The following is a 23,926-nucleotide window of genomic DNA, read 5'->3' as shown; positions in this document are numbered from 1 at the left end:
GATACAGTTTTTATTTAATGAAATACTTAATGGACAATATGATTAGAAACGATAAGACGAAAGAGAAACCTGTATGTAAATATAAAATGTGCCTGTACGAAAAGATATATTTATATTAAATGTAATAATTTTGTAATTATCTAAGTGATAAAAATGCAAGAGACCTGAAGATTGTTGCCCCCTTCAGTTTTATTACATCGAAAAATTATGTATATACATGCATACATGTCTAATTGTAGTGTAACATAAAATAAACCTATAATAATAATAATAATAATAATTGAAAAAAAAATTATTAGCTCGTAAAGCCGTATTTCATTTAATCACTCTGTCGTCACTTTAACGTAGTAGATTTTTTAAAAACTAAATTTCATAGAAATTATAAAAGGGGCCCAAAATACTGACGTATGGACCTAAAAAATTATAGCGTAGAGTCGTCCCTGTGTAGTGAGTCACATCCTAAGATTGCTTGTAGGGGCGCTTCGCTTTGCCGCCATAGCCGTTTTATCTACTAGTGTTTGTGAATTGGCTTTTGGTATGAAAGTCCGAGTCGTTGAGTGGACTTGAGTTCAGTAGTCAGTAGTGGTCGGTCGAATGCACGGAAAGTATGGTTATGGAAAAAGTTGCGTTTGGTTAACTTTCTTCTTATTAGGTTTTTCACAGCGAGAAAAATCGGTTTCCAACGGCGTCATCGAATAATTTCATATTCGTGTTAAAACCGGCTATTTTACGACAGGTCAGGTAGATAAATATTTTGATCTTTTTGACCGTTTGGTATTCGCGTGACACACCTCCGAGAAACTTTTTCTTTTTTTCGTGTGAAACAAACGAATAGAAGCATAGTTACGTTCTGAATATTCGTGAACATTATTTTTTATACCGTCGTATCGAATTGTGATTCAGTGTTATGACGTATCGTGACAAGAATAATTCTTAAGAAATACTAATCGAGTGTTCTCATGACAGTGTGAAATATAAAATGTTGTAACAGTGGTATTCTTTCTTTCAAATATATCATTTTATGGCGGGAAATTGAACTTTGAAGAAGCGGACGTCACCAAGTACGTTAGACAACCAGCATAATTATCTTTTTATAATCATGCCAGAGTTCTTTTTTTCTTTTTTTTTTTTTGTTTTTCCCCTGATTTTCAGTTTGCCTTATCTCTAATGCATTTTATTTTGTTTGCATACGTCATACGCTACCGCTATTTTAAGTAAATCACTCAGTGAATCTTGATAAGGTATAGATGGCGAATTTGGCGGTGGATATACGTTTATGCAAATAGATCTTCGACAAGTCATTTTGTGTTCTGTTCCTCCCATTGTGTTTATATTGCCAAATTCACGAATCTTTTGGCTGTGTAACTTGCGTAACAGAAATGCGATTCATCTCATTAGAAGTGTTGAGATAGACACACTGCATCCCGTGTAATCCCCCTACACATATGTACATACGCACATGTAAAAACTTGCTTTCTGATAATTGCTTTTTTGCACGCTTCTTTCCATCGTCAATCACCAGTTTCATTATTGAGGATGAGTTATATTAGTTTTTTTATCTTCGGTTTTCAGCTGGCCTCTTCCCTCTCTGTGCGATTATTCTTTGGATATCGAGTTTTGAGTTACGATTAGAGACACATTCTTATTTTATTCGACGACGCGGAGCTCACACAGTTAATCCATAACTCACCGCTACCTGACTGTGTTACCTCTGAGAATTCTTTGGAATTTCGGCCCTCCCGGAAGGCGATGCTTTCTATCTTCGTTCAACGATTCGATTAGAAAGATTTCGAAACGTTAAAAAAAGCTACACAAATGCCGAAATCGGCAGCCAAGTGGACATTCTGGAGGTCTCTGTCATATTATTAGACTGCAGATGTTCATGCATATTCATACTTTCATAAATTATTAATTAAAAAGAATGAAACTTAAATAAACACTTATATTATCCATTACATAATATAACATATAATTCACTTTGGGTATCTCGTGCGGTTTTGCATATTACGCGCGTTTTATATAATTTCCGCTTTTAAATTTCCCATACATGCATAAACATCTGTGGAACGTATTATATTTTATTTCCTCGAAATCAATATATCAGATTGATTTAAATACGATAACGTCAACTCGTCCTTTTGAATAATACGACGATAAACACTATTCCTCATCGTTCTTTGTAGATTTTTGTTCGTTGCAATCATAACAATTGCATATTATTACTTAATCTCGTGCTGATTAAAACTTGCGACTGATTTTTTAACCCTGTTTTACGACGTTTTTGTCCTTTGTTTATTGTTTCTTTGATCTATCGATCGATCATTTCTGTTGCTGTTTTATTGCGTGTATCGATCATCATTAAAGCAACGCATAATCGACGCACCCGATTGGGATAGTCTTGATAATTTGAAAATGTTCCATTCACGTGCGTTGAGCTATGTAGTATAATTTTACTGCAATCGATCGAACTTAGTTGTGTAATACATAAAGGTGTGCGCGTATTTCAGTAAGTATATCGCGCTATATCGTGCATGTGTACTTACAGTGTGATCACACAAACGAATTATACAGTTTGCCAAAATATTTCCTGTAAGTCGCAAAAGTAAATTAATTCGATCGATTAACTAATTACCATGCGTGATACATTTAAGCGTAACCTTTTTGCCAATTTTATTTCCTATAATTGGTTTAATAACATTTATAAATTTCAAGATTTAGCAATTACGTAAAGATGTAAATTATATAAATTACACATACATAATCGAACACATTGATATTTTCTATCGCAATGTCAATTTGATAACAACATGCGAGTAACTGCTTGGCGTACCACGTCGCGATTAATCAGACGATAATGGACTTATCAGTTTAAGGTAATAAGAAATACTTGAAATCTGTAATGAGTAACTTCTTCGTTCGAGTCTCGCGGCGAATAACAGGAAATACGATTTACTTTCAAACGGATATAAATCGCGTTCCGTTGGTAACTCTCAAAGATAAAACAGGCGCCGATGCGAGTGATAAAATAGCTTTTCGTTGGCAAATAATTTTTTTTTTTTACCTATACTACTGTCAGTACTGTCATTCGCGTGGCGCGCTCACAAGTGTCAGCACGAAATATGCTATCGTTCTAAGGTTTTTCTTATCAACGGTGCCAGTCGAATCGTCGTACTTCTTCGCATTTCTCATGAAGTGTCTCAATTTTCTTCGAATATTTATGGTGTCGGTACATTTGCGTTATTTTTTTTTTTTTAATATATATATATATACATATATATATAAATGCACACGTAGTACACACGTAGAAAAAGAAGAAAACTAAGAGTCGAGTCCCTTCTCCCCCATGGGATGAGAACGTGATTGACGATCGATTACCATTTTAGAAAGTGCAAGAGGCCCGTCGGCGAGGAGAACGAGGAGAATAAGAAAGGAAAACGGAAACGAGCAGCGGAAATAGAGATCGAGGTGTCGACGAAGGAGAAAGAGGTTTCGACCGTGGAAACCAAACGGAAAACCATGGAACACACGGTCACAAGATGCGACGTCCGTTTACCAAAAGTCACACCGATCACCGATGACTATGAAATCAGTAATCACGTGCTTGGTCTTGGAATAAACGGAAAAGTTGTTCAGTGTTATGACAAAAATACCAGGGAAAAATATGCGCTCAAGGTGAGATAACGATCAATGATTTCTTCCGTGGAATCGGTCATTCTTTTTAATTAGTCTTCGTTGGTTATTCCGTCGAATCGGTCGTTTTTTTTTTAATCAGTCTGCGTTAGCTATCCTGTGAAAAATTACACATGCGTTTGTCTTTTGTATATACGTATACGAGAAAGTGGATGTAACCTTCCGCATGCAACGCGAGACATGCGATTTTAGCCTCTCAACGATTCTTCAGTCGCCAAATAATTTTGTCTAAACTTCGAGTTTTTAACAACAAATTGTTTAACGTTTCATCTCGACGCCTATCAGGATATCGTAGTAGAGGCGTTAAAAGTAGCCATAAATTTTTCTAAATTTTTCAAAGCCTCGAACACGTTAGAAACACGATCTTAGGTGCTCTACCGTGGTACGCTGTGTTAGTAAAAAGTAACTTGCACCCGGAGGGCTAATTTTGCGTTAATGGACTTAATTTTAATGGAACGCGAATACGAAATGGGCAAATACGAAAGCTTCGAAACACCGAAATAATCGGGTTATTTAGTTCCTCCTTTGTTCACGGAAATGGCGCTATACGCGTATTACGGTGCAAGCAGAGCCGATCGTATCCTTTGGTTTCTTTATATTCTACTTTACTGTGCGAAACTACCCGGGAGCTGGGAGACTCGATTAAAATTTCACGCACGAGCAATAAAACGTTGTGTACAGGCGTGTAATTACAAAAGCGGCATGTATGACGACACGTGTAGGTTGAAAACGTCAGACATATTATTTTTCATATTGCTACTCGATTATACCGACCGAGATAAACGTAACAGGGTTTACGAACGTTTCGATTGTTATCAGTAGATATAAAAGCAATATATGTTTCGTACGTATAAGTGTAATATGACACATCTGGCCTTAGTTATTTTTGGAACATGCGGAACGATGCTCCAAGGATGTACCGGATACCTTATTCGATGCGTGTACATTTTTACGCATATATAGGATCTGTCAGAGATGTACGGTAATGTCGCGTTAATTGTTCGCCGTTTCACTTCTTTAGCCGGCTATCGCTATCCCCGCCAATTCTTCGTACCGTTTTCGTGAATGTACCTCTGGCGTTATGTTTCTAAAATAAACAAAGGTATCGCGTACTTGCATCTCACTCGCACTCGCCAGGGAAAACAAATGTTTGAAATTTCCTAGAAATATAGCCACCTCGATAACTGGCCAGATAAGGTTCCGGATCGTGGCCAGTTAACCAAGTACTGCTGTATCGATACCCACTTAGCGGTGCTAAAGTATGATCATCGACTGACGGTGTCCAAGCGAGTCCAGACCGCGAGTCATCTTCTATTTATACTCGGTGATTTCCCATTCGACGATTCCGACCATGCGGTGTATCGTTCGAAGTCTGTTCGTCTCTCTTATTTTCTCTGTATCGCCTTGGAAAAATTTCGGGGATCCTTGTGTTTTCGCCTTTTCGCGGTCGGTTTGTTGTTCTTGCAACTTCTCGCGCCGTCGTTCCCGCACAGAATTCCAGGGGCAACTGAACAAACGCCAAATGTGAAATGTCATCGCGATCGTAAATATCATATGAATCATGGAATCAATCGCCGCGTGTCTATGATAAAAGTATCGGCGAAGGTAACAAGGAGTTCAGAGTCGCGATAACTTTGTCGCGACTTATTAAATATTTTAACACCAACGCGCGTGTAACCGTTAAAGATAGTTTTATCAGTTTTTAAATTTGAAAAATAATTTAAAATAGGTTTTGAAAGAAGCATCGATTAAAGGCGTACGTACGTACATACATAGAATGTCAACGACCGATTACGTGAATCATACGATGCCACACGCGCGACATATGCCTTGCTAATTTAGGAGCTGTTCCTTGATAGATTTTTCTCGATATCAGCGATATTTTAAAGAATCAAATTTGAAAAAAAAAGATAGGCTTCGATATCTTTTCGTAGATCACACTTTGAATACATCAATCAGTTAGAAGTTATAATATATACGTATATGTACCATATATAGTCAATGACGTATCTCCTGTCGCGCTTTAACATATCAAAGTATAATATATTTATGTGCTATTGTCTACTTTCTGTATTTATTTTCCTTTCATCGATTTAGTACGCTCTTTTCTAATAATAATCTAGTTTCTTTCTCTGTAAACTAGAAAGTAAACGCGCGATTGGGATATGCAAACATCTGATATACAGGGTGGTTGGTAACTGGTGGTGATACAAGCGGAAACGGGGTGATTCTACGCGAAAAAAGAAGTCGAAAATATAGAATAACAATTTTAAAATTTTAAAATCTGAAAAATTAAAAAATAACGTCAATCGGGACGATCTACAGCGCGATCCGTTATAACGAGACGCGATAAAGTGCACGCGTACCGAGCGAAAATTCAAAGTCGATTTTCTCGAAAACAGAGCCTCGAACGAAAAATTTTTATTCCACGTTTTCGACTTCTTTTTTCGCGTAGAATCACCCCTTTCCGCTCGTACCACCCTGTATATGCTGTATAATTGTGACTGTATAGACAAGAACAGCTTGACAAGTTTCGACGGTAATATGTCATTATTTATACTTATGTATGTAGTATCGATGATCTGGCGTTTGCTTGTATAAAAACGATCAATGCTATCAAAGGTATCGACGATCAACTAATCCAACATCGAAAGATTAAAATACGTTTCTTGTCATAAACCAACTATCGATAGATATTTGTCTTTTTTCTACGTAACATGGTAGTTTCGTAGCAACGCGTAAAGGTGTGTAGGTCATCACGATCGTATCTGTCACAGATATTACTCAATTCCCTATCGATTTTCGATACAGACGATATCTTAACGAAAGGAAAAAAAAAGAAAAACTGAAAGAAGAGAGGAAGAAAAAAATTCAGCAAAGAAAAAAAAAAGAATTTAATTCGTATATAGCGATTCGTTTCGAATTAATGGTTAGCAAGCAGAGCGGAATTTAAGGATAATTAATCGCGTCGAATTATCGGGACCGAATGATTGGAAACGAGTCGTATAAATCGGCAAAACGGTTTAAATTACGCGGCATGACCACGAACAGATCCAACGGTAATGGCGATAATTCTAAGTCGCGCGCTCTTAATTATCTCTTTATATCAACCTTCGAATACTTCCGATTCAATGTTAAATCGATTCGACGCCTTTGCCACGCGATAATTATAATTGTCGTCGATATGGATCCATAATACGATTTTATTAATGCGAAATGTTTTTACGCGTGTCATTGAAATAATGATTTTTGTAGGACGTGTGGTGGTCGCTATACGGTGTAAGCTGATACCAATGTATAGATTCTGGTAATACAAGAAACAGCACCTTGAGGCATACCCGAGGAGAAAGTCAGAGAATCATATTTCCACGCGTATCTTCGCGTAGCTACAAAAAAAAAAAAAATCAATATTTGCGAACGATGGCAGGAGCCGATGTCGCAAGCAAGCGTTCCTGTTACGAATTTGATTTCGTTGATTGATCGCTTCGGATACGATCGGTCGGACCGTTGTCACCATTGTTTCGCGTCTCTTTGCCTTGACTGTAGCATTCCGAGAATACTTGAATTTTTATTCCTTCGTTCTTGTACGAACGAACGGTTTCTGTATTTCTGCGATCCGTCAGTAGAATCTCAATAACAGGAAATCAGTGACGAAAATATCGTTGCGATTTCTTTTTATAAAAAGATTCTTTTCTCCTTTGCGCGTAAACTTGATGAAAGTGTCGAAACGTTTTATACGTTTATTACGTTATTTATGATATTGATTACATAAAAACGTTATATAATTTGTATAATTAAGGTGAGAAAAGGGGGGAAAAAAAGAAGAACAAACGATCAGCTGTATTGCGCGTTTCTTTTTCTGCGTAAAATACGCTGGTGTAGGCTGCTGAGCATAATCTGATCGCACAGCCTATTAATAATAATCCTACGAGTTCAGTTATGCGTCTGTTAGCCATCGTAACAATGGACATGTCACTTTGTGCTAACGCTAATCACATTACCGCGGAATAATACAAAACGGTCGAATGCTCGTGAGCACGTAACCAATGTATTTTCATTTACAAGGGGAGCATAACAATCGTGGAAAATCCTGCAAATCGAAGCGCCTTGACGATTATACGCTGTTCAGCGATATCGGAGAAATCCACTTGCCCAGGAAACAGTCGATTTTTCGTACTTTAAGCACAAAAATTTCAATCTGAATTCGACGTTCTGTAAATTGGAAAATGTGAGAATTTGAGCGATCCTTTGTTACGGTCTCGCTTAACGCGAGGCAAGTTTTATGTGCAAATGAACGTATCTTCTTATGTAACGAGTTTTTCGCAGAGGTTTCATTTATACGCGAGAGTTGTCTATTTCATTATCACCATCGATACAGCAACTTCAAGTCGAAACCGGTTTCGACCTTTTCAAGCGCGTTCCGCAGGTTTTAATTGTATTTGAACATTTTTAGAACGCCCGATGTATTCGATGCTCTAAAAATACTACTCAACCGTGAGACACTTTTTCCGCCCTTCTTTTATCTCGCAACTTTATATCAGCGCCATATTTTTCACGACCTGTATTTTTACGAACTGATGCATAAAATTTACACGCCACAGATATTGCAATCTTTGAGTTTATAAATATTCTATAGCCATTGAACGCGAAATGACAATATTTTAATTAAGAATAACGCTCGCTTTGTGTTATAAAATGTACGAGAGCAAAAGGAAGAAACAAACTAAGTGGAAACGAAATGAAGTATTATACTAGTGAAGAATTCCAGTTTAACATGGGTGTTGATCGATGTTACTTAAATAAAGGACATTTGTACTGTGCCAATAGCGACTTTGTAGCGTTAGATAAAACTTTTGTTTGCTCTGCCAAGTAATTCTTTGAGCTGAACGTTACGAGCTGGTTATACATACGACATGTTTCCAATACTAATATTTTTTATTATTTTACGTATTCACAAACATAAGGTTTTTTTTATCGGTTGGAAGATGGAAGACATTTAAATTTCGAATAAATTATATGTGATACATATACATACACGTAATATATTTTAATTCGACGGTATAAATTAAAAACATTGTTAGTAAATTAGAATATTACAATACTTTAAAACTACGTTGTACTCATCGATCCGGACTATCGTACATTAACTCAAGAATGTTAGGTCGCGAACCACTACATAATGCAATAAGTTTTATCGATTTAACGATGGAGTCAGCTGTTTTTAGGTCGTTCACCGGCGGTTTTTAAAGCGAATATACGAGTATCATACGCGTGTATAAAATTCATACGCGTTCCATCGCGTATTCTTTTACCTATTAAATATTGTACGATGCTATACGATACTGCCAGTCACTATATTATCACTTCTAATGTCTATTCATTTTTATCTTAACAGATTACGTCACTTCATTTATTCAAGGTTTCGTGTAAATCTCCCATAGCCTCGAAATTTTTATAAGCTGTACGCAATTGCTATATTTTGGAATTGTTGAATTTAATATTGATATTTTGTTCAATTTTGTGCTTATAGGTACTGTACGATTGTGTAAAAGCACGAAGGGAAGTTGAACTGCATTGGAGAGCATCGAACTGCAGGCACATAGTGCAAGTCAAAGATGTATATGAAAATACATATAGTGGAAATAAATGTTTATTAGTTATTATGGAATGGTAAGCTTGTAAATACTTGGACTAAGTGATTTTATCGTATAAACGATATTAACGAGCGATATTGAATAATAAGTTTCATCGACTTTTAGTATGGAAGGAGGAGAACTGTTTGAGAGAATACAAGATAGGCAAGATGGTGCTTTCACAGAGAGAGGTAAACTAAGTTAACGTATTATATTTTGATGATGTATTTAATGTAAATGTAAGAAACATTTTCTGATTATCTTATGTAATTTTTGTATAGAAGCTGCACAAATAATGTATGAAATTTGTGTTGCTGTAAAGCACCTGCATGATATGAATATTGCACACAGAGACCTTAAGCCGGAAAATCTTTTGTACTCTAAGCCTGGTATGTAAATAAGTATATTAAAGCTGAATGAATCATAGAAATGTTTAACATACGTTGAATTGTACTGAATCGAATTTATACGTCGATTGTGTATTTCGTTTTTAGATAGTACCGGAATATTGAAACTTACTGATTTCGGTTTTGCGAAAGAGACCCATATGAAAGATACGCTACAAACCCCGTGTTATACGCCATACTATGTTGGTAAGTTGTTTTTCAAAATTCTAATTTTATTTTTAACCAACTTAATTGCGCAAGCATATGGAAATAACAAAGCAGATATTTTTTCTGGTTTATATAGCTCCTGAAGTTTTGGGACCAGAGAAATATGACAAAAGCTGTGATATTTGGTCACTTGGAGTTATAATGTATATACTGTATGTAACTATTATTCACGAATAAATATTTTAAATTTATATATAGATTCTGAAACGTATCAATATTTTATAATATTTTAGATTGTGCGGTTTCCCACCTTTCTACAGTAATCATGGTTTAGCTATTTCACCAGGGATGAAAAAAAGAATTCGGTTAGGCCAATATGACTTTCCAGCCCCTGAATGGTCTAACGTAAGCACAGAGGCAAAGAATCTCATCAAGGGTATGTTGTGTACAGATCCAGCTCAAAGACTTCAAATCGACGAGGTTATGCGCAACAAATGGATTGCTGTAAGAATTCTGTTTCATTATTGTCAATTCATGCGTTGTACGGTCGCAAATATAGATCATTGTCTGTTTTATATATAGCAATACACGGAAGTACCCCCCACGCCTTTACATACTGGTCGCGTACTCCGAGAAGGCGAAGAACTTTGGCCAGAAGTTCAAGAAGAAATGACACGGTCATTAGCTACCATGCGCGTAGACTACGATACGGCCAATTTGAAACAATTAGATCACACAAATAACGCGTTATTAAACAAACGTAGACGAGCGAAACAAAAAAACGCTGTACCACCGGCTGCTAATCCTACGCCAGCATCCTAGGGAGACGCAATAAGAGCCAGTCAACACTGGCGTGTCTTTTTACGAAGATGTATAAGGTATAGTGTAATGACCATGAGAATTGTTTTTTGACAGTTACATAATGTAAAATATAAAAAATTCCTGCAGAATAGTCTTGAAAAAATCCTGCCTACGTCGAGATATTAGGCGCATAAAGTTGTATTTGACCATGCAATTACGACAATTTACTACATCTTAAATATTTTTAAAATGCTATCGATCGTAATTGCCAAATTTGAATGACAGGAGCACGGTTGACATAATAATCGAAGGATATTTTACCAGTTATGGTGCATTTTACGCGACTTGAAAGATTTAATAATACAGAAAAAAGTACCAAGGATTAAAAATCAATCTGATACGACTAAATAATGTATATTGCAATTTATATTTATTGATGAAACGTTGATAAGGAAAACGTTTTGTCATCGGTAACTGCATATATAATAAATTCATATTGAAAAGAAATATAAAAAATATTTTTCAATTTTAAATGGAATGTTGGACTTCATAATGAAGGTCTGTTATCTAATATAAAAGAATACGCCACCTAATTAGCAGCTTTTGATTGATTTACTTAAAATTTAAGTCTTAAATCATAAATTATAATGCTTGGCAATTTTTATGTGTATAGTGTTTCCTTAAATTATTAAACTACTATTATTTATCGTGATTGACGTATAAGACAAAAATACATCATGCCAATTTGTATTAGTATGTTTTTTCAGTTGTTATCTGTGTACAGTTACAATTCATTCAAACTATGAAAATAACGTTTAATTAAAAAATAATGCAAACATGTGTAATGTACTTTTAAGTGATATTTTGACTGAGGCTGAATACGTGTAAGAATCCTTATAATCGTTGCAAGGTGCTAACATACGTTGCTCTAATTATTTCGTAGGTATTAAAACAATACTACAATTTCCTAATTTTTTAAATAAATAAAATTTATAGTAAAAGATGGAACTTAGGAACAAAGATGTACACATTACGATATAAATGTAGTAATTATATTTTTTTAGATGTATTGTAAAATAAAAATTGAAATTTAGACTAAAGAAACGCCTTAACCAACGTCAGATCAATTTTTAGCTTAATGTTTAATTAGCATAATTAAATATTTCAGTTAGGTACAGATCCAGTAACGTGTAAGGTGAGAGGTGATGAAATCTCATGAATGTATCATTGTTTCTTCTGAGGCGACGTCTATGTTATGAATGTAAATATTATATGTACGAAGTATTTTTAATAAGATACTTGTAGTTGAAACTATGATTATTCATATTACCAGCAGCTCTCCATGATAAGTATTAGAAACGTTTAATAGATGAAAATAGATCTTGTGACTGATAAATAACGAGAAAATTAGGCCTTAATTGTTTTCACAGTTCTATATCATTGAATTGTTTTCAGAATAATAGAATTCTAAACTAAGTACTATATTTAGTAATATACTTATTATTAAATAATAGATTATTTTAGAATCGTGGAAACAAGACTTCTTCGAAATAAACATTATGTAATGGTTCAGCTTCTAAACCTCATTAAAAATAATCAAACTGAAGGTCAACTAGTTGTATACGAAAACTGACGCAAACTTAAAGAAAGGACGATTCTACACTACAGTTTTAATAATACGTTTAATTTCAAATATCATATAAACGACTGTTGCATTATTGTACTTGATAATACCGAAATAGTACAAGTGTTGTTTACGATTTTATAGATTAACATTATTAGAAAACGAAAATAAGTATGCGTGCTTTGAGTTGGACTATAGTATCGAAATATTTTTGTAATCGATTCAAGTATATTGATTTGCACTGCATTTATAAAACTTGACAATAAATGTAAAAAGTATCCTTAATTAATGCAATGTCAGTAAATCTCTGTTTGGTACAGCCTTTGTCCACTGTATAAGTGTCACTTTATTGCTACGAGTAAGCGTAGCGCGAGATACCTTCGTATAACACGTGTTTTATAACGAAGTATTATCGACGTGTATAATTTGCTTTCGATAAATAAAAGGAATAATTTTGAAAGTTCAATAACAAGGTAAAAAATTGTATTATTGATATAACTGTGATAAATATATAAATAAATATGAACAAGTAAAAAATTAAATTTAAAAATAATGTTGTGTATGATACATTTCGAAACACGGAACTATACATAAGCCTACATTACATTGTTTACAACAATATCTTGAACAACGTCTTTTATCAAGTTTGGCACATACGACACATCTACGCATTGGATTTTTTCTATTAGCTTTATCACTCTTATGCAAAGTTGGAAAATGTCTTTCTGTAAGACGTAAAAGGCTTTCGGATCTAAGAGGAGACACTGTCCCCACTGATCGAGGATACGATTGTAAAAGTTCCGTAATTAATGCTAAATGAAATTCGGACATTGATAGAACCTTTTTGGTCTTGAATTTATATAAACAATACGAATTCCACACCGAAAGATCCAATAAATGAAAGAATAATCTTTTGTGCCACTGTAAGGTATTCTTTGTGCATTCAACCGTGTTTATTATACGGTTAGTTTCACTAATAATTTCCATTGATTTACTGTAATCTAATATACACGTAGGCTTCTGTAAAACTTCACCTGTACGATAATTTATCTTTCTAGTGTTTCGATATTCCGCTGAATGACTCGTGGATAACATCCAAACTTCGTGTTTGCTCTGCCATTTTAGTGCAAGCAAATTACCCGATGACCGAAAACTTGATTCTCCACTTTTTAATTCTTCTCCCATTTTCGGCATACCTTCGCGTTGCTTTTTTACTGTTCCGCATGAGTTTGTAGTACAATCGTGCAAAAAGTTGAATAGTGCGGGGCTTGAGAACCAATTGTCGACAAACAATTGATGACCTTTTCCTAAATACTGTTGTAGCAAGTTTACCACAATGTTGCCTGATCTACCGAATCTTTCAGAAAATGTATCAACGTCAGAAATAGCGCCGGTATAAACGATAAAATCTAAAACATATCCCGTCTTACAATCGCACAACACAAACGTTTTTATTCCAAGTCTACTCCTTTCAGGTTTGTATCGTTTAAATGACAATCGTTTTTTGTAAAGCATATGACTCTCATCAATACATAAGTTCTTGAAGGGACAAAACGATTTTTTGAATGTTTCGCGCAGTTTGTCGTAAGGTTCACGAATTTTTATTAGTAGGTTTTTAGACGTCTCTGATCTTTTGTCGCTAAAATGAAGCACCTTTTGTAATGCGACATATCTATCTCGTGCCATATGTTTACCAAAGACATCTGTTCTAATAATTTCATTGGTACTCCAATATTCATTGAATGATAATTTTTTTAAGCGCGACATTGTCAGCGTCAAAGCAATGAAACGATATAATTCGTTTATCGTAGTGTCATGCCACTTTTTCAGCGAGGGAGGAATGTTGTCCAATTGTTCGACTGTACATCGATAAAAATTGTTCGTTGTGTTCGTTATATGTGTCATCAAATCCTCGGAAAAAAATATTCGGAAATAATCTATGATTTGAGATGAATAGGTAATATTCTCTGTTATAGTTCCAGAATTTCTATCGTCGAACGTATGTATTTGAGGTTTTAAATTCGCATGCAACCACTTTATATTTGAACTACGGCTCTTTTCTTTGGTTATTTCTGCTTCTGAATCAGACGAATTAAAAACTCCTGCCCGTTCGACATTTCCACTGTTGAGGCAGGGAACGATGTCGTTTTCGCTTGATGAATCAGAATACATTGTGTACATTGTCTACAAATTATTTACAATTTGAAATAAAGTCTGAACGATTAAACTTGCAAGCAATAACGACAAGTAGTTATATTATGTAGCGCTCATATTCCGCCCAACTGTAATAGGTACTTATCTAAACCGAGAATTTGTATAATAATTAACTAAAGTTGACAGTAGGCTGTATATATGTATGCTTTTAGTGATTACTGACTTTAGCTGAAAGTCAATCGTGGGAATACATTCGGCGACTGTCGACTATAGTCGACGCGCGTACCCAAGAGGTTAATTATTCAATTGTACTCTGTATTTTAATTACTAATTTAATAATAGAATTATTATAAAAATTCGTTAAACTGTAGTTACAGAGAAATAAAAGAAATATACAGTACCAAGAATATTAAAATCACTAATATTATTTCTTTCATCTCTATCTTTAAAATAGATATAAGGATTTAAACTAATTTTTAGATCAAACTTTAACTCATCAAACTCAAATATATCAAACTTTGTCTTACAGTGCCTATACTAATTAGATTTGCTCAATGTATAATCAATGCATTTATATTTTTCTTTCTATATTATATTTTTAAGTCTACTTAAAGCTTTCTGTGCAAGTTATTCTAAAAAAAATGACATTGGTATTATTTATAGAATTTACTACCATATTAAATGTCAAGACTAATGTTCAAAATATATAAATATATATTTACATGTACAGTATAAATAACTTACTTAAGCTATCTATGAGTAAAGTAAATCTTATACAATCATTCTATTACAACTCATTATTTGAATTATGCTACCATATTTCATACATTATTCAGTGAACACGGACATGTTGTGACACAAGTATATTTTATTGCAGTAATAAAAATACTTTTTAATCCATGCTTAACTTTACAAAAATAAATAGGAGCTAAAAGAGAATCCGAATATTATAGAAGACATGTAAATATTTCTTGTCTCATATTTAAACTTTATGATTAATTATAAACAATTTGTAAATAAAAATTTTACAAATTTTTATGATAATATATCTCTCATAAGTTATGAAAAATATGTATAAAGAAAATTTCATCTCTCTACTAATAGACGATCTCTTCGTGTCAAATTTGGGGGATAAATTCATCTAAATATGATCAGTAGTAATTTTTGTTCCAATGTTATAAATAAAAATGAGTCACATATGTATAAAAAAATTTGTACGATTATATTTTTTTGTAACAGGAATACCATATACTTTTAGTATTATGTACTTATTATATACTTATAGTATGAAACAACATACTTGTTAAAATGTATCAAATACAAGTAGTATTTGTAGTTTTTATGCTTCATAACGTTTAAAAATTTATATACTAGATTTACTTGAATTTATTTTTTATTTAAAAGCATTTATTTTTTTTATGTAACTTACAAAACCAAACACTGTATATTTATCATTTATATGTTTGTTTCTTGTATACATTGTATACTTACACGTTTAAAAGAACAATTACACACAATTGGCTTTGCACACCAAATTATAATTGTTCCTACACAAACTACGCTTCATCTCTATAACATTAAATGCTACATCATACATGATCTTTATCATTAATTTCTGACAATATCTTCGCGATTTAAGTATAAACTTTAATTAGCAAGGCATAAAAGTAAAAATATACTAAATTATAACATCTTATGAGAAATAACATCCTTTTTATAAATTTGCTAAGAATTATTGGAATGCAAAGGAATGACAAATTTTGGTCCAAAAGGAGACCTATATGTTATACCAACGTCTGCATATACTTCGTTTGGCAATGCAAGATTACATAAATATAATTTGCCATTGTCAACACTATGAGATAATGGTAATCCACCAAGCAGGCTACATTTACTAAGAATACCAGGTGTTCCTGTGGCTGGTGGTTCAATGGCTAAAATAGGCGCCCTATTATTATTTGCCCATTTTGCTATAGGTGTAATCATTCTTGGTGAGTTCTCGTCACAAAGTGCTACAAGTATCAAATCCACCACTGATGGCAAGTTTTTAAATTTAGTTTCTACCTTGTTTCCTGTTAACTTGTACAAAGACAATTCTTGTAGAAGAAAAACATCCTCGGAATTTTCTACAAACACTATTGTCTTAATGCCGTGACTAGATAACTGTCTAGCACAATTAACACCTGCAGCACCAGAACGATGAGGTCCACAAAGTGCAATAATCGTTGGCCACTGGTGTGCATTATTTGGATTAAGTCGATGGCTTCCTCCTAACAGTTGCAATATAATTTCTGTACCGGCACGACCAAGAAGTTCCACCTAATTTTAAAATTAGTTTGATTACACAAAAATATTGTAAGCTTCTTTCTTATATTAACTAATTGTACATACTCTACGCTCCCAACTAATACCCAATCTATCTGCTGCTCCTATTAATTGACGATGAAGGTTAAGTGTTATGCTAGGAATTATTAAACCATTGTCTGTTACATATTCTATTTCACCAGCACTAGGTACCAGTATCTGTCTAATATCTGCACGTTCAGACACAATAATATTTTCATCGTGCCTATAGTTTACTTGCTTTTGTTTCTTAGATTTTAAAGAATTTATTTTTTGCCACACAGCCTGTAGAAAGTGTACATTACTTTTAATACTATGTTAATAATGTGCTATGTAATGAAACTATAAAGAGAAAGAAGCATACCTCTTTATCAAATAGGGCTAAATTCTTTTCAAAATCAAAATCTTGACTCAAAGATTGATCAATTGGAGTACCAAATGTGTGCTCATTTCTTTGTTTACTACTTAATTTTTTTTGTATTGGTTTATCAATAGATTCAGCTGAAAAAGCAAATTATTAAAAATGCTTTACATTTACTTATTATAAAAAAAGTTAAAATTCTTCGCTATTATACCTAATGGAATTTTCCCATTTGCAGGTTGTTCTATTGTGGATTGAGAATTATTACTTGGCTTCTTAATATTAGTTTGCGTTTGTGATGATGTGGATTGAACAGAAGATGAAACACTTTCGGAAAATGATCTACCAGCTCTTTTGGCAATAGGTCTCTTTACAGTTATATTATTCTGTGCTTGATTATTATCACTCGTATCACTACTGTCGAATCCTATATTATTAATTGATATAAACTCTACATTCAGTATATCCTTCGCACTAAAAATTAAAAAACAATCTGTGCTTAATTCTACGTGCTTTATTTAATGTTCTTATTTATAAGGAAATTGATCAAATTCTCATCACTAAACAATACCATAATACAACTATAGGTGAACTATGAGGAACTCCGTTACAAAAAGCTTTTGAAAGTATAATACAATCCTTATTTAAATCCACTATTTGTCCTTGATAAGTTCCAACTTCTTCGATACACTTTACGGAAACTGTACAGCCCACAAATTGTTCTGACATCTTGATTATCAATGTAGCTGCACATAACAGATTTATAAAAATCATACATCCTCTACGAGGTCTTACTTAAATGAAACTAATTGTTTTATGTGAGTAATGATTATAGAAATATGTTAACATAGTAACAACAGTAAATATTTTATGAATTAGACGATTAAAAGTTCAAGAAAATCGGAATTTTTACAAAAACAATTATGAAAACAAAAATCATACAAACCTAATATAGATGATTAAATCTAATCTAAATAGATTTTTATTATTCGGCTAACAATGATTACGGTTAATTTAAAATTCTATTATTATTTTGATGTTTAAAAGTATCAAACATATGACAATACATTCATTAACGTGGAATACCGGACATAATTTCCGTATATTTTCATACTATTCCTATTCTAACCCCACACCATTTGTAAGAACCTACAACGCGCTATATGAAAACGAAACATACCTCGATACTATTGGTTCGTTCCTCTTGTGATCGATTTTTCACTAAAAAAATACTAGAGATTTTCAAATATTTAAACTACTGTTTACGCTATTACATAGCAAATATTTTATGAAAAAAATAAGTATGAATTTTATTCAAATATAAAAAAGTTCACAGAAGATAATGTATAAAATAAAATGAAAAACTATTACTGAAAAATTTAAGTGGTACATTAAAGTTATTGGTTGTTGTTCTTTGCCATTCTTTAACATCCGATAAAGATATTCGTAATATGCATTCTGATGTTTTTCATCATTTATTATGTAGATAATTACGTACTAATATAACTTTGCATTTTTGTGATAGCATCAATCAAATTGTGATTGACACATTGTATCTTTGGCCTTTGTGTCTTCATTTAAAATGTAGCACATATTCAACAGATAATTAAATTACTAAAAAGTGCGTAATGTTCATTTTATTATATATATAAATTAATATTTAATTCAAGATTAAATAAAAATTTATAATACTAAACTTATCTATAATTACCAATACAAATACAGCATGTTTTATATTTTATTTTAATATATTATAGTATAATATTCGCAGAATATAAATAAAGATTATGTTATATATGTATATAACACAATATTTAAAAAATGTTTTTTTTTTACACCTTCCAAATATTTTATTTTGTTTCTAAAATAACTATGCATCGTTATATATGGTTTTTACCTAAACATTTTATTTATATTTCTTATGGTTAAAAATAATAAAAATTATTATTTTAGAGAAAAACCTCTAATATATAAGATATACTAATACTTAATAATTTTATTACTCTTCTATAATTATTTAATGAAATAAAAAATTATAATAGCACACTTTACTTTGTTCTATTATATTCAATGGATCGTGCAATGATGTTGGTATAAATCCTTGTTAAGCGCCGAAGCGAATATCTTTATTATAAAGTGCCTCGGAATGTTTTAAGAGGGGAAGCGTTACGCTTTAGTGTACTTTAAAGTCTTTTCTACACGAATACGTAGGGACTGAATATACGACTACCAGCAGGAAGGAAGAAGCTACGTTAAAACTGGGAATGCCAGTTTATACACGAACATGTAAGAATAAGAACCCACAGTGAACACAAAAAAGATTCCTGTTTCGTTGTGCGTCATGACAGTCATGGCCGTCATCAGACTCTCATTGCTTATGTGAAACAAGCCTAACTGTGGGTTGTTGGTTGGTGTAGTATATTCCTTCTTCGTATACCTAAGAGGGAGGGAGCCATTACCGTGTAAAGTGTAAAGCTGTAAGGTGTAGGATATAGGGTGTAGGTGTAAGTGATCTTACGCTGGAAGTAAAACGAGTCAACGGCAGATTAACGAAACGGCGTACCTATAATTATTAAATTTTTCTGAATTTCTAATTATCTTGTATATTTTTGTTAACTGAAATTATCACACAAAATATTATGAAGAAAAGTTATATTTTTTATGTTGCAACTTATTAATTTTAAGTTATGCTTTATTCATTTATGACGTATATTTTGTTTATCTAATTATGCTAATTCTTATTATATTGTATTTCCGTTACGTTCTGTATTCCCTTAGCTGCTAGCAGATAATTCGAAACTTGTATCTTAGATTAATCGTAATAAATATATCAAATGAAAGTAACGTATGAAAGGTAAATACCTTGTTCCAATATAAAAGAATCCAACATTTTTGGTAGATGTTTGTTCAAGTGCTGTGAATTCTTAATTTTATTACAGGACTAATTTTTTAATCCTCCTTCTTACAAACATTTTTATGTAATGATATGATAGCTATATAATTAATTAAAAAAGTTATAAGTCAATTTATTTATAAAAATATTTTAAAAAGTACAAAATATACAAATATAAAATTTATAGAATATCAGTTTATCTACTTAAATATTATTTACATGATTTTGTTCTACATGAAACATCTAGGACAAATAATTAATTTTCTATATTGTTACCATTACTTCAATTCATAAAGTACTTAAATCAAATTCTTTGCATTTAAGATTATCTACTGTGTTGTATTTTATTTTTGTTGTAATTTGCGTTGTATCAAACAGGCTTGTGGAAAATTGTTTATAATCTTCCAGTAACTGATATATATTTTCATTTATGTCGGAGCATGTCAGATTTTCTACTACATTACACATCTTATTTACACTTTCTTCAGAAATTGGAAATTGATCTAAAGTCTGTAGCTCTTCTTTCAATACAGTATTCAAAATAGTAGCCTATAACGTTCATAGGAAGTTGGACTTTACTTGTTATCTCTATAATAGCATAAAATTTATATTATATTTAAAAAATACTCGATACATACATTTTTTGCTCTTTGCTGTAAATCTTCTAATCTTTGATTTATATTTTCAAATTCTGTATCATTATACTGTATCCTTTGGTACTTGTCCTCTTCCAATAAAACGTTACTTGGAACAGCAACATATTTATTTACAATATTCTAAACAGAAGATTCATATGTGATATATATGTACTTTACATGTACTAGAAGAAATATTTTGTTGATATACCTCTGGTCAATGTAATTACCTCAATATTTTTTAAATGTGGCATTGCTTCTTTAAGATATGTTGTCTCTAAATTCTTTTGATTTGTTTTAAGTACTGTTAGATTCTCAGAATTTAATTTGTATGTTTTTTCAATTGTTTGACACATCTTCTCAATCGTGCTAAGAATCCTTTCACTTACAATACTTTTCACTATAAAAAAAAAAAGCAATTGAAAATACTTCTACATTTATACTCTATCAACCTTCTTACTGCATTACTAAATAATACTAGAAATCTATGAACAAACTTTAAAAATGACTTTTAACAGAAATAAATTAAAATACTTGTTAAATATATAATATAATCATTTGTATTAAGTCATTTATTACATATATTTTTTACACTTTATTCAGACATTTGAATGAAACAAAATTAATACAAAGCAAAATTTAAAAAATGCAACTGGAATTTGATACGTATATCGGCTCAAGGTCAATTTTTACTTGCTTGCTCTCTGATTTTGAAGTGCGAGAGATGAGAAGGAGAAAGAAGCGAAAAGAATAAGAGAAGAAACGAGAGAAAAGAAAAAAAGTGAAGCGTTAGTCGTCTTTATGATTAACTTAGTCCGTAGGGGCCGGTGAAAGTATTCCAAGCAATGGACGAGTGTGACTCTAGTCATGATCAAATCTACATGATACTAGAGTGCACCCGTCCAACGACTGGAACATGTGGTTATACACAATCAAAATGCTGTAAAATCTGAAAAACATTCAAGAGAAACTGAAAACGGCGGCGCCTTACAAGTAGCGTACACGGCTCTTGAATGAAAGCTAAACAGCTGCATTTCATATTCTTCCATCTTGCGTTTTCGTAATTCCGAGGACGCCATATCGTTCTAAATACACGTTAACTTGTAACGATTATTCAATGAAACCACTATTATACTATTTTGATACTTTTTTCCGAAGTAACTGTGCTTCTTTCCGATGATCACACCTTGACGTCCGTTGACAAATGAATATGGCGTCTATCTGCCTGCGTACGACAGCGTCCTTTGTCCCTTCGCGTTCGGCAACGCATCCGGATTTCTTAGCGGCACTTCAATCCGTTTCAAAATCGACCAATCAGACATCATCCTTTGCCAATGAAAATCCACGGTTCCGGTTACACCGGAAAATGTTTATGATTACTCTTTTATATGTATTTTTCTATTTACATTAACGTATCCACAATCACGACAAAAATATTTCCTTATTACGAGATATTAAATTTGTTTTTTTTATACACTTGACAACCCGTATCGTAGGTCATTATATAAATCTTCTATGTTCCAGCTTCGCAATATCATCGCGAGATGGCTACACTGGGAACTTGAGAAAAATAAAATATTGTTGTGGGATACCTTGTAATTCGCACGAAGTAAACCAATATCTTTGATTACATGAATTTTGAAAGTTAGACAAATAAATGCTCTGTATAAATAACATTAGAAATAAAACTTAGGTATCAAAGTTATGATATAAGTTTACAGGTACGCTTTCACGAGGTATGTACCCAGAGAGATAGTTGTACGCGTGAGGTAAAATAAGGGCTTTGTTTATTATCACGGGAAAAGGAAATGAAACGTGTTAGGCGTCTACTCAAGGGCAGTGCATATAAAGTTCAAATATTTTCTCTTTTTACCGTGTTATCAACAATTTAAAATTCAAATGTTTCTTCCCGTTGCCGAAGATCTCTTTAGAGTTCTACGTGAAATATATATGACTAAATCATGAAAATGAATATAGTCGTGTGTAAAAATTATCAAAATATTTACACTTTTGTTTTTAGAAATGTCGTTAATCCTTTAATAATTTCACGAAAAAAATATTAATCAAATTGTTCGCTAATTTGCATTTAAACGCTTAAGCTCAAATCATACATATGTGTATGTAAATATATCTTACAAATGACATCATCGCAATTTTTTGTACTGGTATGAGTCATTTGGTTAATAATCCACGCAACATTATTCGGAATTATTTTTACGTTCACTCTCGTAACCGCAATGATTACAGTCTTTCTACGAATCTACATGCAAGTTAGTTTCATTTTTATAAAGGAATTACTAAATTCGGTATAATGATAATTCTCTTTAAACGAGATGAGTCAACGTATAGAAACAACTATATACACTGATATTATTTGATTAATGTATCGATCGATACCTAATATAATTTTTTACTTCGTTTAGAGATAAAAAAGGAATGCGAAGAAGTGAATGCTCTTTGCCATTCGTCTTATGCACAATGACAAAGTGAATGGATGAATCGAAAGAGGTAAGCGCTCGACGAAAGTAACGTGCAAATACATGCTTCTCACGCGCGTACATATACGTGCGTGTGAGCCGATACTTTATGCGTTCGGAACTCCGTACACAGATAAATTCGATATTCGATACGTATTCTTGCTTTTATCCGTCTGTGCACATTGATTTATGCTCAGTCGCGATTTCCTATAAAATATAGATGCGCTTCCTGTTCTCCCATCCTATATAACTTTTGGCATTTAAAATTCAAATTTAAATTTCAAATTGAAACATATCTGTGTTTCTTATCAACTGATACGAAACCTTACGCGCAATGTGACTTGAAATTGTTCTGAAAAATATCAGCGACGAGGAAGGAAGATAAAGAACATACGTGTATACCTGGCGCCTTTTTAGTATCTTTAGATCGAGACAACTTCTTCTTTCAATTTTCTTTGGGCAAATCATTCCTATCTGTTGTATATTTTATAGAGCGGTGGTGATATACTGGTCAATTTCTTGACGTTATCGTTTGTTATAATAAAATAAAAAAAATTTTTTACGCAATGTTCACTCGACATTGCGCCATTGAATACATACTCAGTTTTGTATAGGCGCGCGCTTCCACAAAGCCATCGGTGCACGTACACAGTCATACATCGTAGGCGTGTAAGTTTATTCCTACAGGAGTTGAGGCGCGTGTCGAGTTTGTACGGCGCTGAGTGCGCAACCGGTCGGCGCAGGTCCCTGTAAAAAGCCGG

The 23,926-nt window shown here is 32.9% G+C and overlaps 4 protein-coding genes and 1 long non-coding RNA gene across 16 annotated transcripts; 1 reads left to right on the top strand and 4 right to left on the bottom strand.

Moving 5' to 3' along the window:
• The first annotated feature begins 476 nt into the window (after nucleotides 1-476).
• LOC105682130 (MAP kinase-activated protein kinase 2) lies at nucleotides 477-12,771 on the top strand. Of its 10 annotated transcripts, none has more exons than XM_024372662.2 (12): nucleotides 477-736; nucleotides 1,046-1,061; nucleotides 1,573-1,850; nucleotides 2,868-2,873; nucleotides 3,384-3,672; nucleotides 9,221-9,360; nucleotides 9,450-9,514; nucleotides 9,605-9,712; nucleotides 9,818-9,916; nucleotides 10,014-10,089; nucleotides 10,171-10,381; nucleotides 10,460-12,771. In XM_024372662.2, exons 3-12 carry the CDS (start codon nucleotides 1,816-1,818, stop codon nucleotides 10,697-10,699), a joined length of 1,269 nt encoding a protein of 422 aa, XP_024228430.1. In that variant the 5' UTR covers nucleotides 477-736; nucleotides 1,046-1,061; nucleotides 1,573-1,815; the 3' UTR covers nucleotides 10,700-12,771. The 10 variants fall into 10 exon arrangements, 9 of the variants coding, with proteins under 9 accessions (XP_024228430.1, XP_033174252.1, XP_033174251.1 ...); XM_033318361.1 differs by having other exon boundaries at nucleotides 477-741; XM_033318360.1 differs by having other exon boundaries at nucleotides 477-1,061.
• On the bottom strand, nucleotides 3,925-5,290 carry LOC105682131. Its single transcript, XR_001102812.3, has 2 exons — nucleotides 4,867-5,290; nucleotides 3,925-4,777 (listed from the first exon to the last, which is right to left on the bottom strand). It is a non-coding gene; the product is annotated as an uncharacterized LOC105682131 (long non-coding RNA).
• Nucleotides 12,772-12,839: 68 nt separating the features above from the next.
• LOC105682129 (piggyBac transposable element-derived protein 4-like) lies at nucleotides 12,840-14,815 on the bottom strand. Its single transcript, XM_012394455.3, is given in 2 exon segments — nucleotides 12,840-13,960; nucleotides 13,963-14,815. Coding segments are annotated over 2 exon segments (1,194 nt in total). The 5' UTR covers nucleotides 14,042-14,815; the 3' UTR covers nucleotides 12,840-12,845.
• A 332-nt stretch (nucleotides 14,816-15,147) lies between these two features.
• Nucleotides 15,148-18,331, bottom strand: LOC100746918 (enhancer of mRNA-decapping protein 3). 2 transcript variants are annotated; one of them, XM_012394498.3, is made up of 6 exons: nucleotides 18,107-18,331; nucleotides 17,732-17,902; nucleotides 17,375-17,634; nucleotides 17,164-17,300; nucleotides 16,848-17,084; nucleotides 15,148-16,775 (listed from the first exon to the last, which is right to left on the bottom strand). In XM_012394498.3, the coding sequence occupies exons 2-6, from the start codon at nucleotides 17,887-17,889 to the stop codon at nucleotides 16,182-16,184; spliced, it is 1,386 nt and encodes a 461-aa protein (XP_012249921.1). In that variant the 5' UTR covers nucleotides 17,890-17,902; nucleotides 18,107-18,331; the 3' UTR covers nucleotides 15,148-16,181. The 2 variants fall into 2 exon arrangements, with proteins under 2 accessions (XP_012249921.1, XP_003485946.1); XM_003485898.4 differs by having other exon boundaries at nucleotides 17,732-17,906; nucleotides 18,107-18,330.
• Nucleotides 18,332-20,228: 1,897 nt separating this feature from the next.
• Nucleotides 20,229-21,932, bottom strand: LOC100746806 (protein MIS12 homolog). Of its 2 annotated transcripts, none has more exons than XM_012394410.3 (4): nucleotides 21,691-21,932; nucleotides 20,919-21,088; nucleotides 20,692-20,829; nucleotides 20,229-20,602 (listed from the first exon to the last, which is right to left on the bottom strand). In XM_012394410.3, the coding sequence occupies exons 1-4, from the start codon at nucleotides 21,725-21,727 to the stop codon at nucleotides 20,342-20,344; spliced, it is 606 nt and encodes a 201-aa protein (XP_012249833.1). In that variant the 5' UTR covers nucleotides 21,728-21,932; the 3' UTR covers nucleotides 20,229-20,341. The 2 variants fall into 2 exon arrangements, with proteins under 2 accessions (XP_012249833.1, XP_003485945.1); XM_003485897.4 differs by having other exon boundaries at nucleotides 21,680-21,930.
• Nucleotides 21,933-23,926: the final 1,994 nt, after the last annotated feature.

The sequence above is a fragment of the Bombus impatiens genome, unplaced genomic scaffold (genome assembly GCF_000188095.3).
Source record: "Bombus impatiens unplaced genomic scaffold, BIMP_2.2 scf_0089, whole genome shotgun sequence".
NCBI lineage: Eukaryota > Metazoa > Arthropoda > Insecta > Hymenoptera > Apidae > Bombus > Bombus impatiens.
Note: the sequence above shows the minus strand (reverse complement) of the source record. Positions and strands in the feature narration are given on the sequence as shown.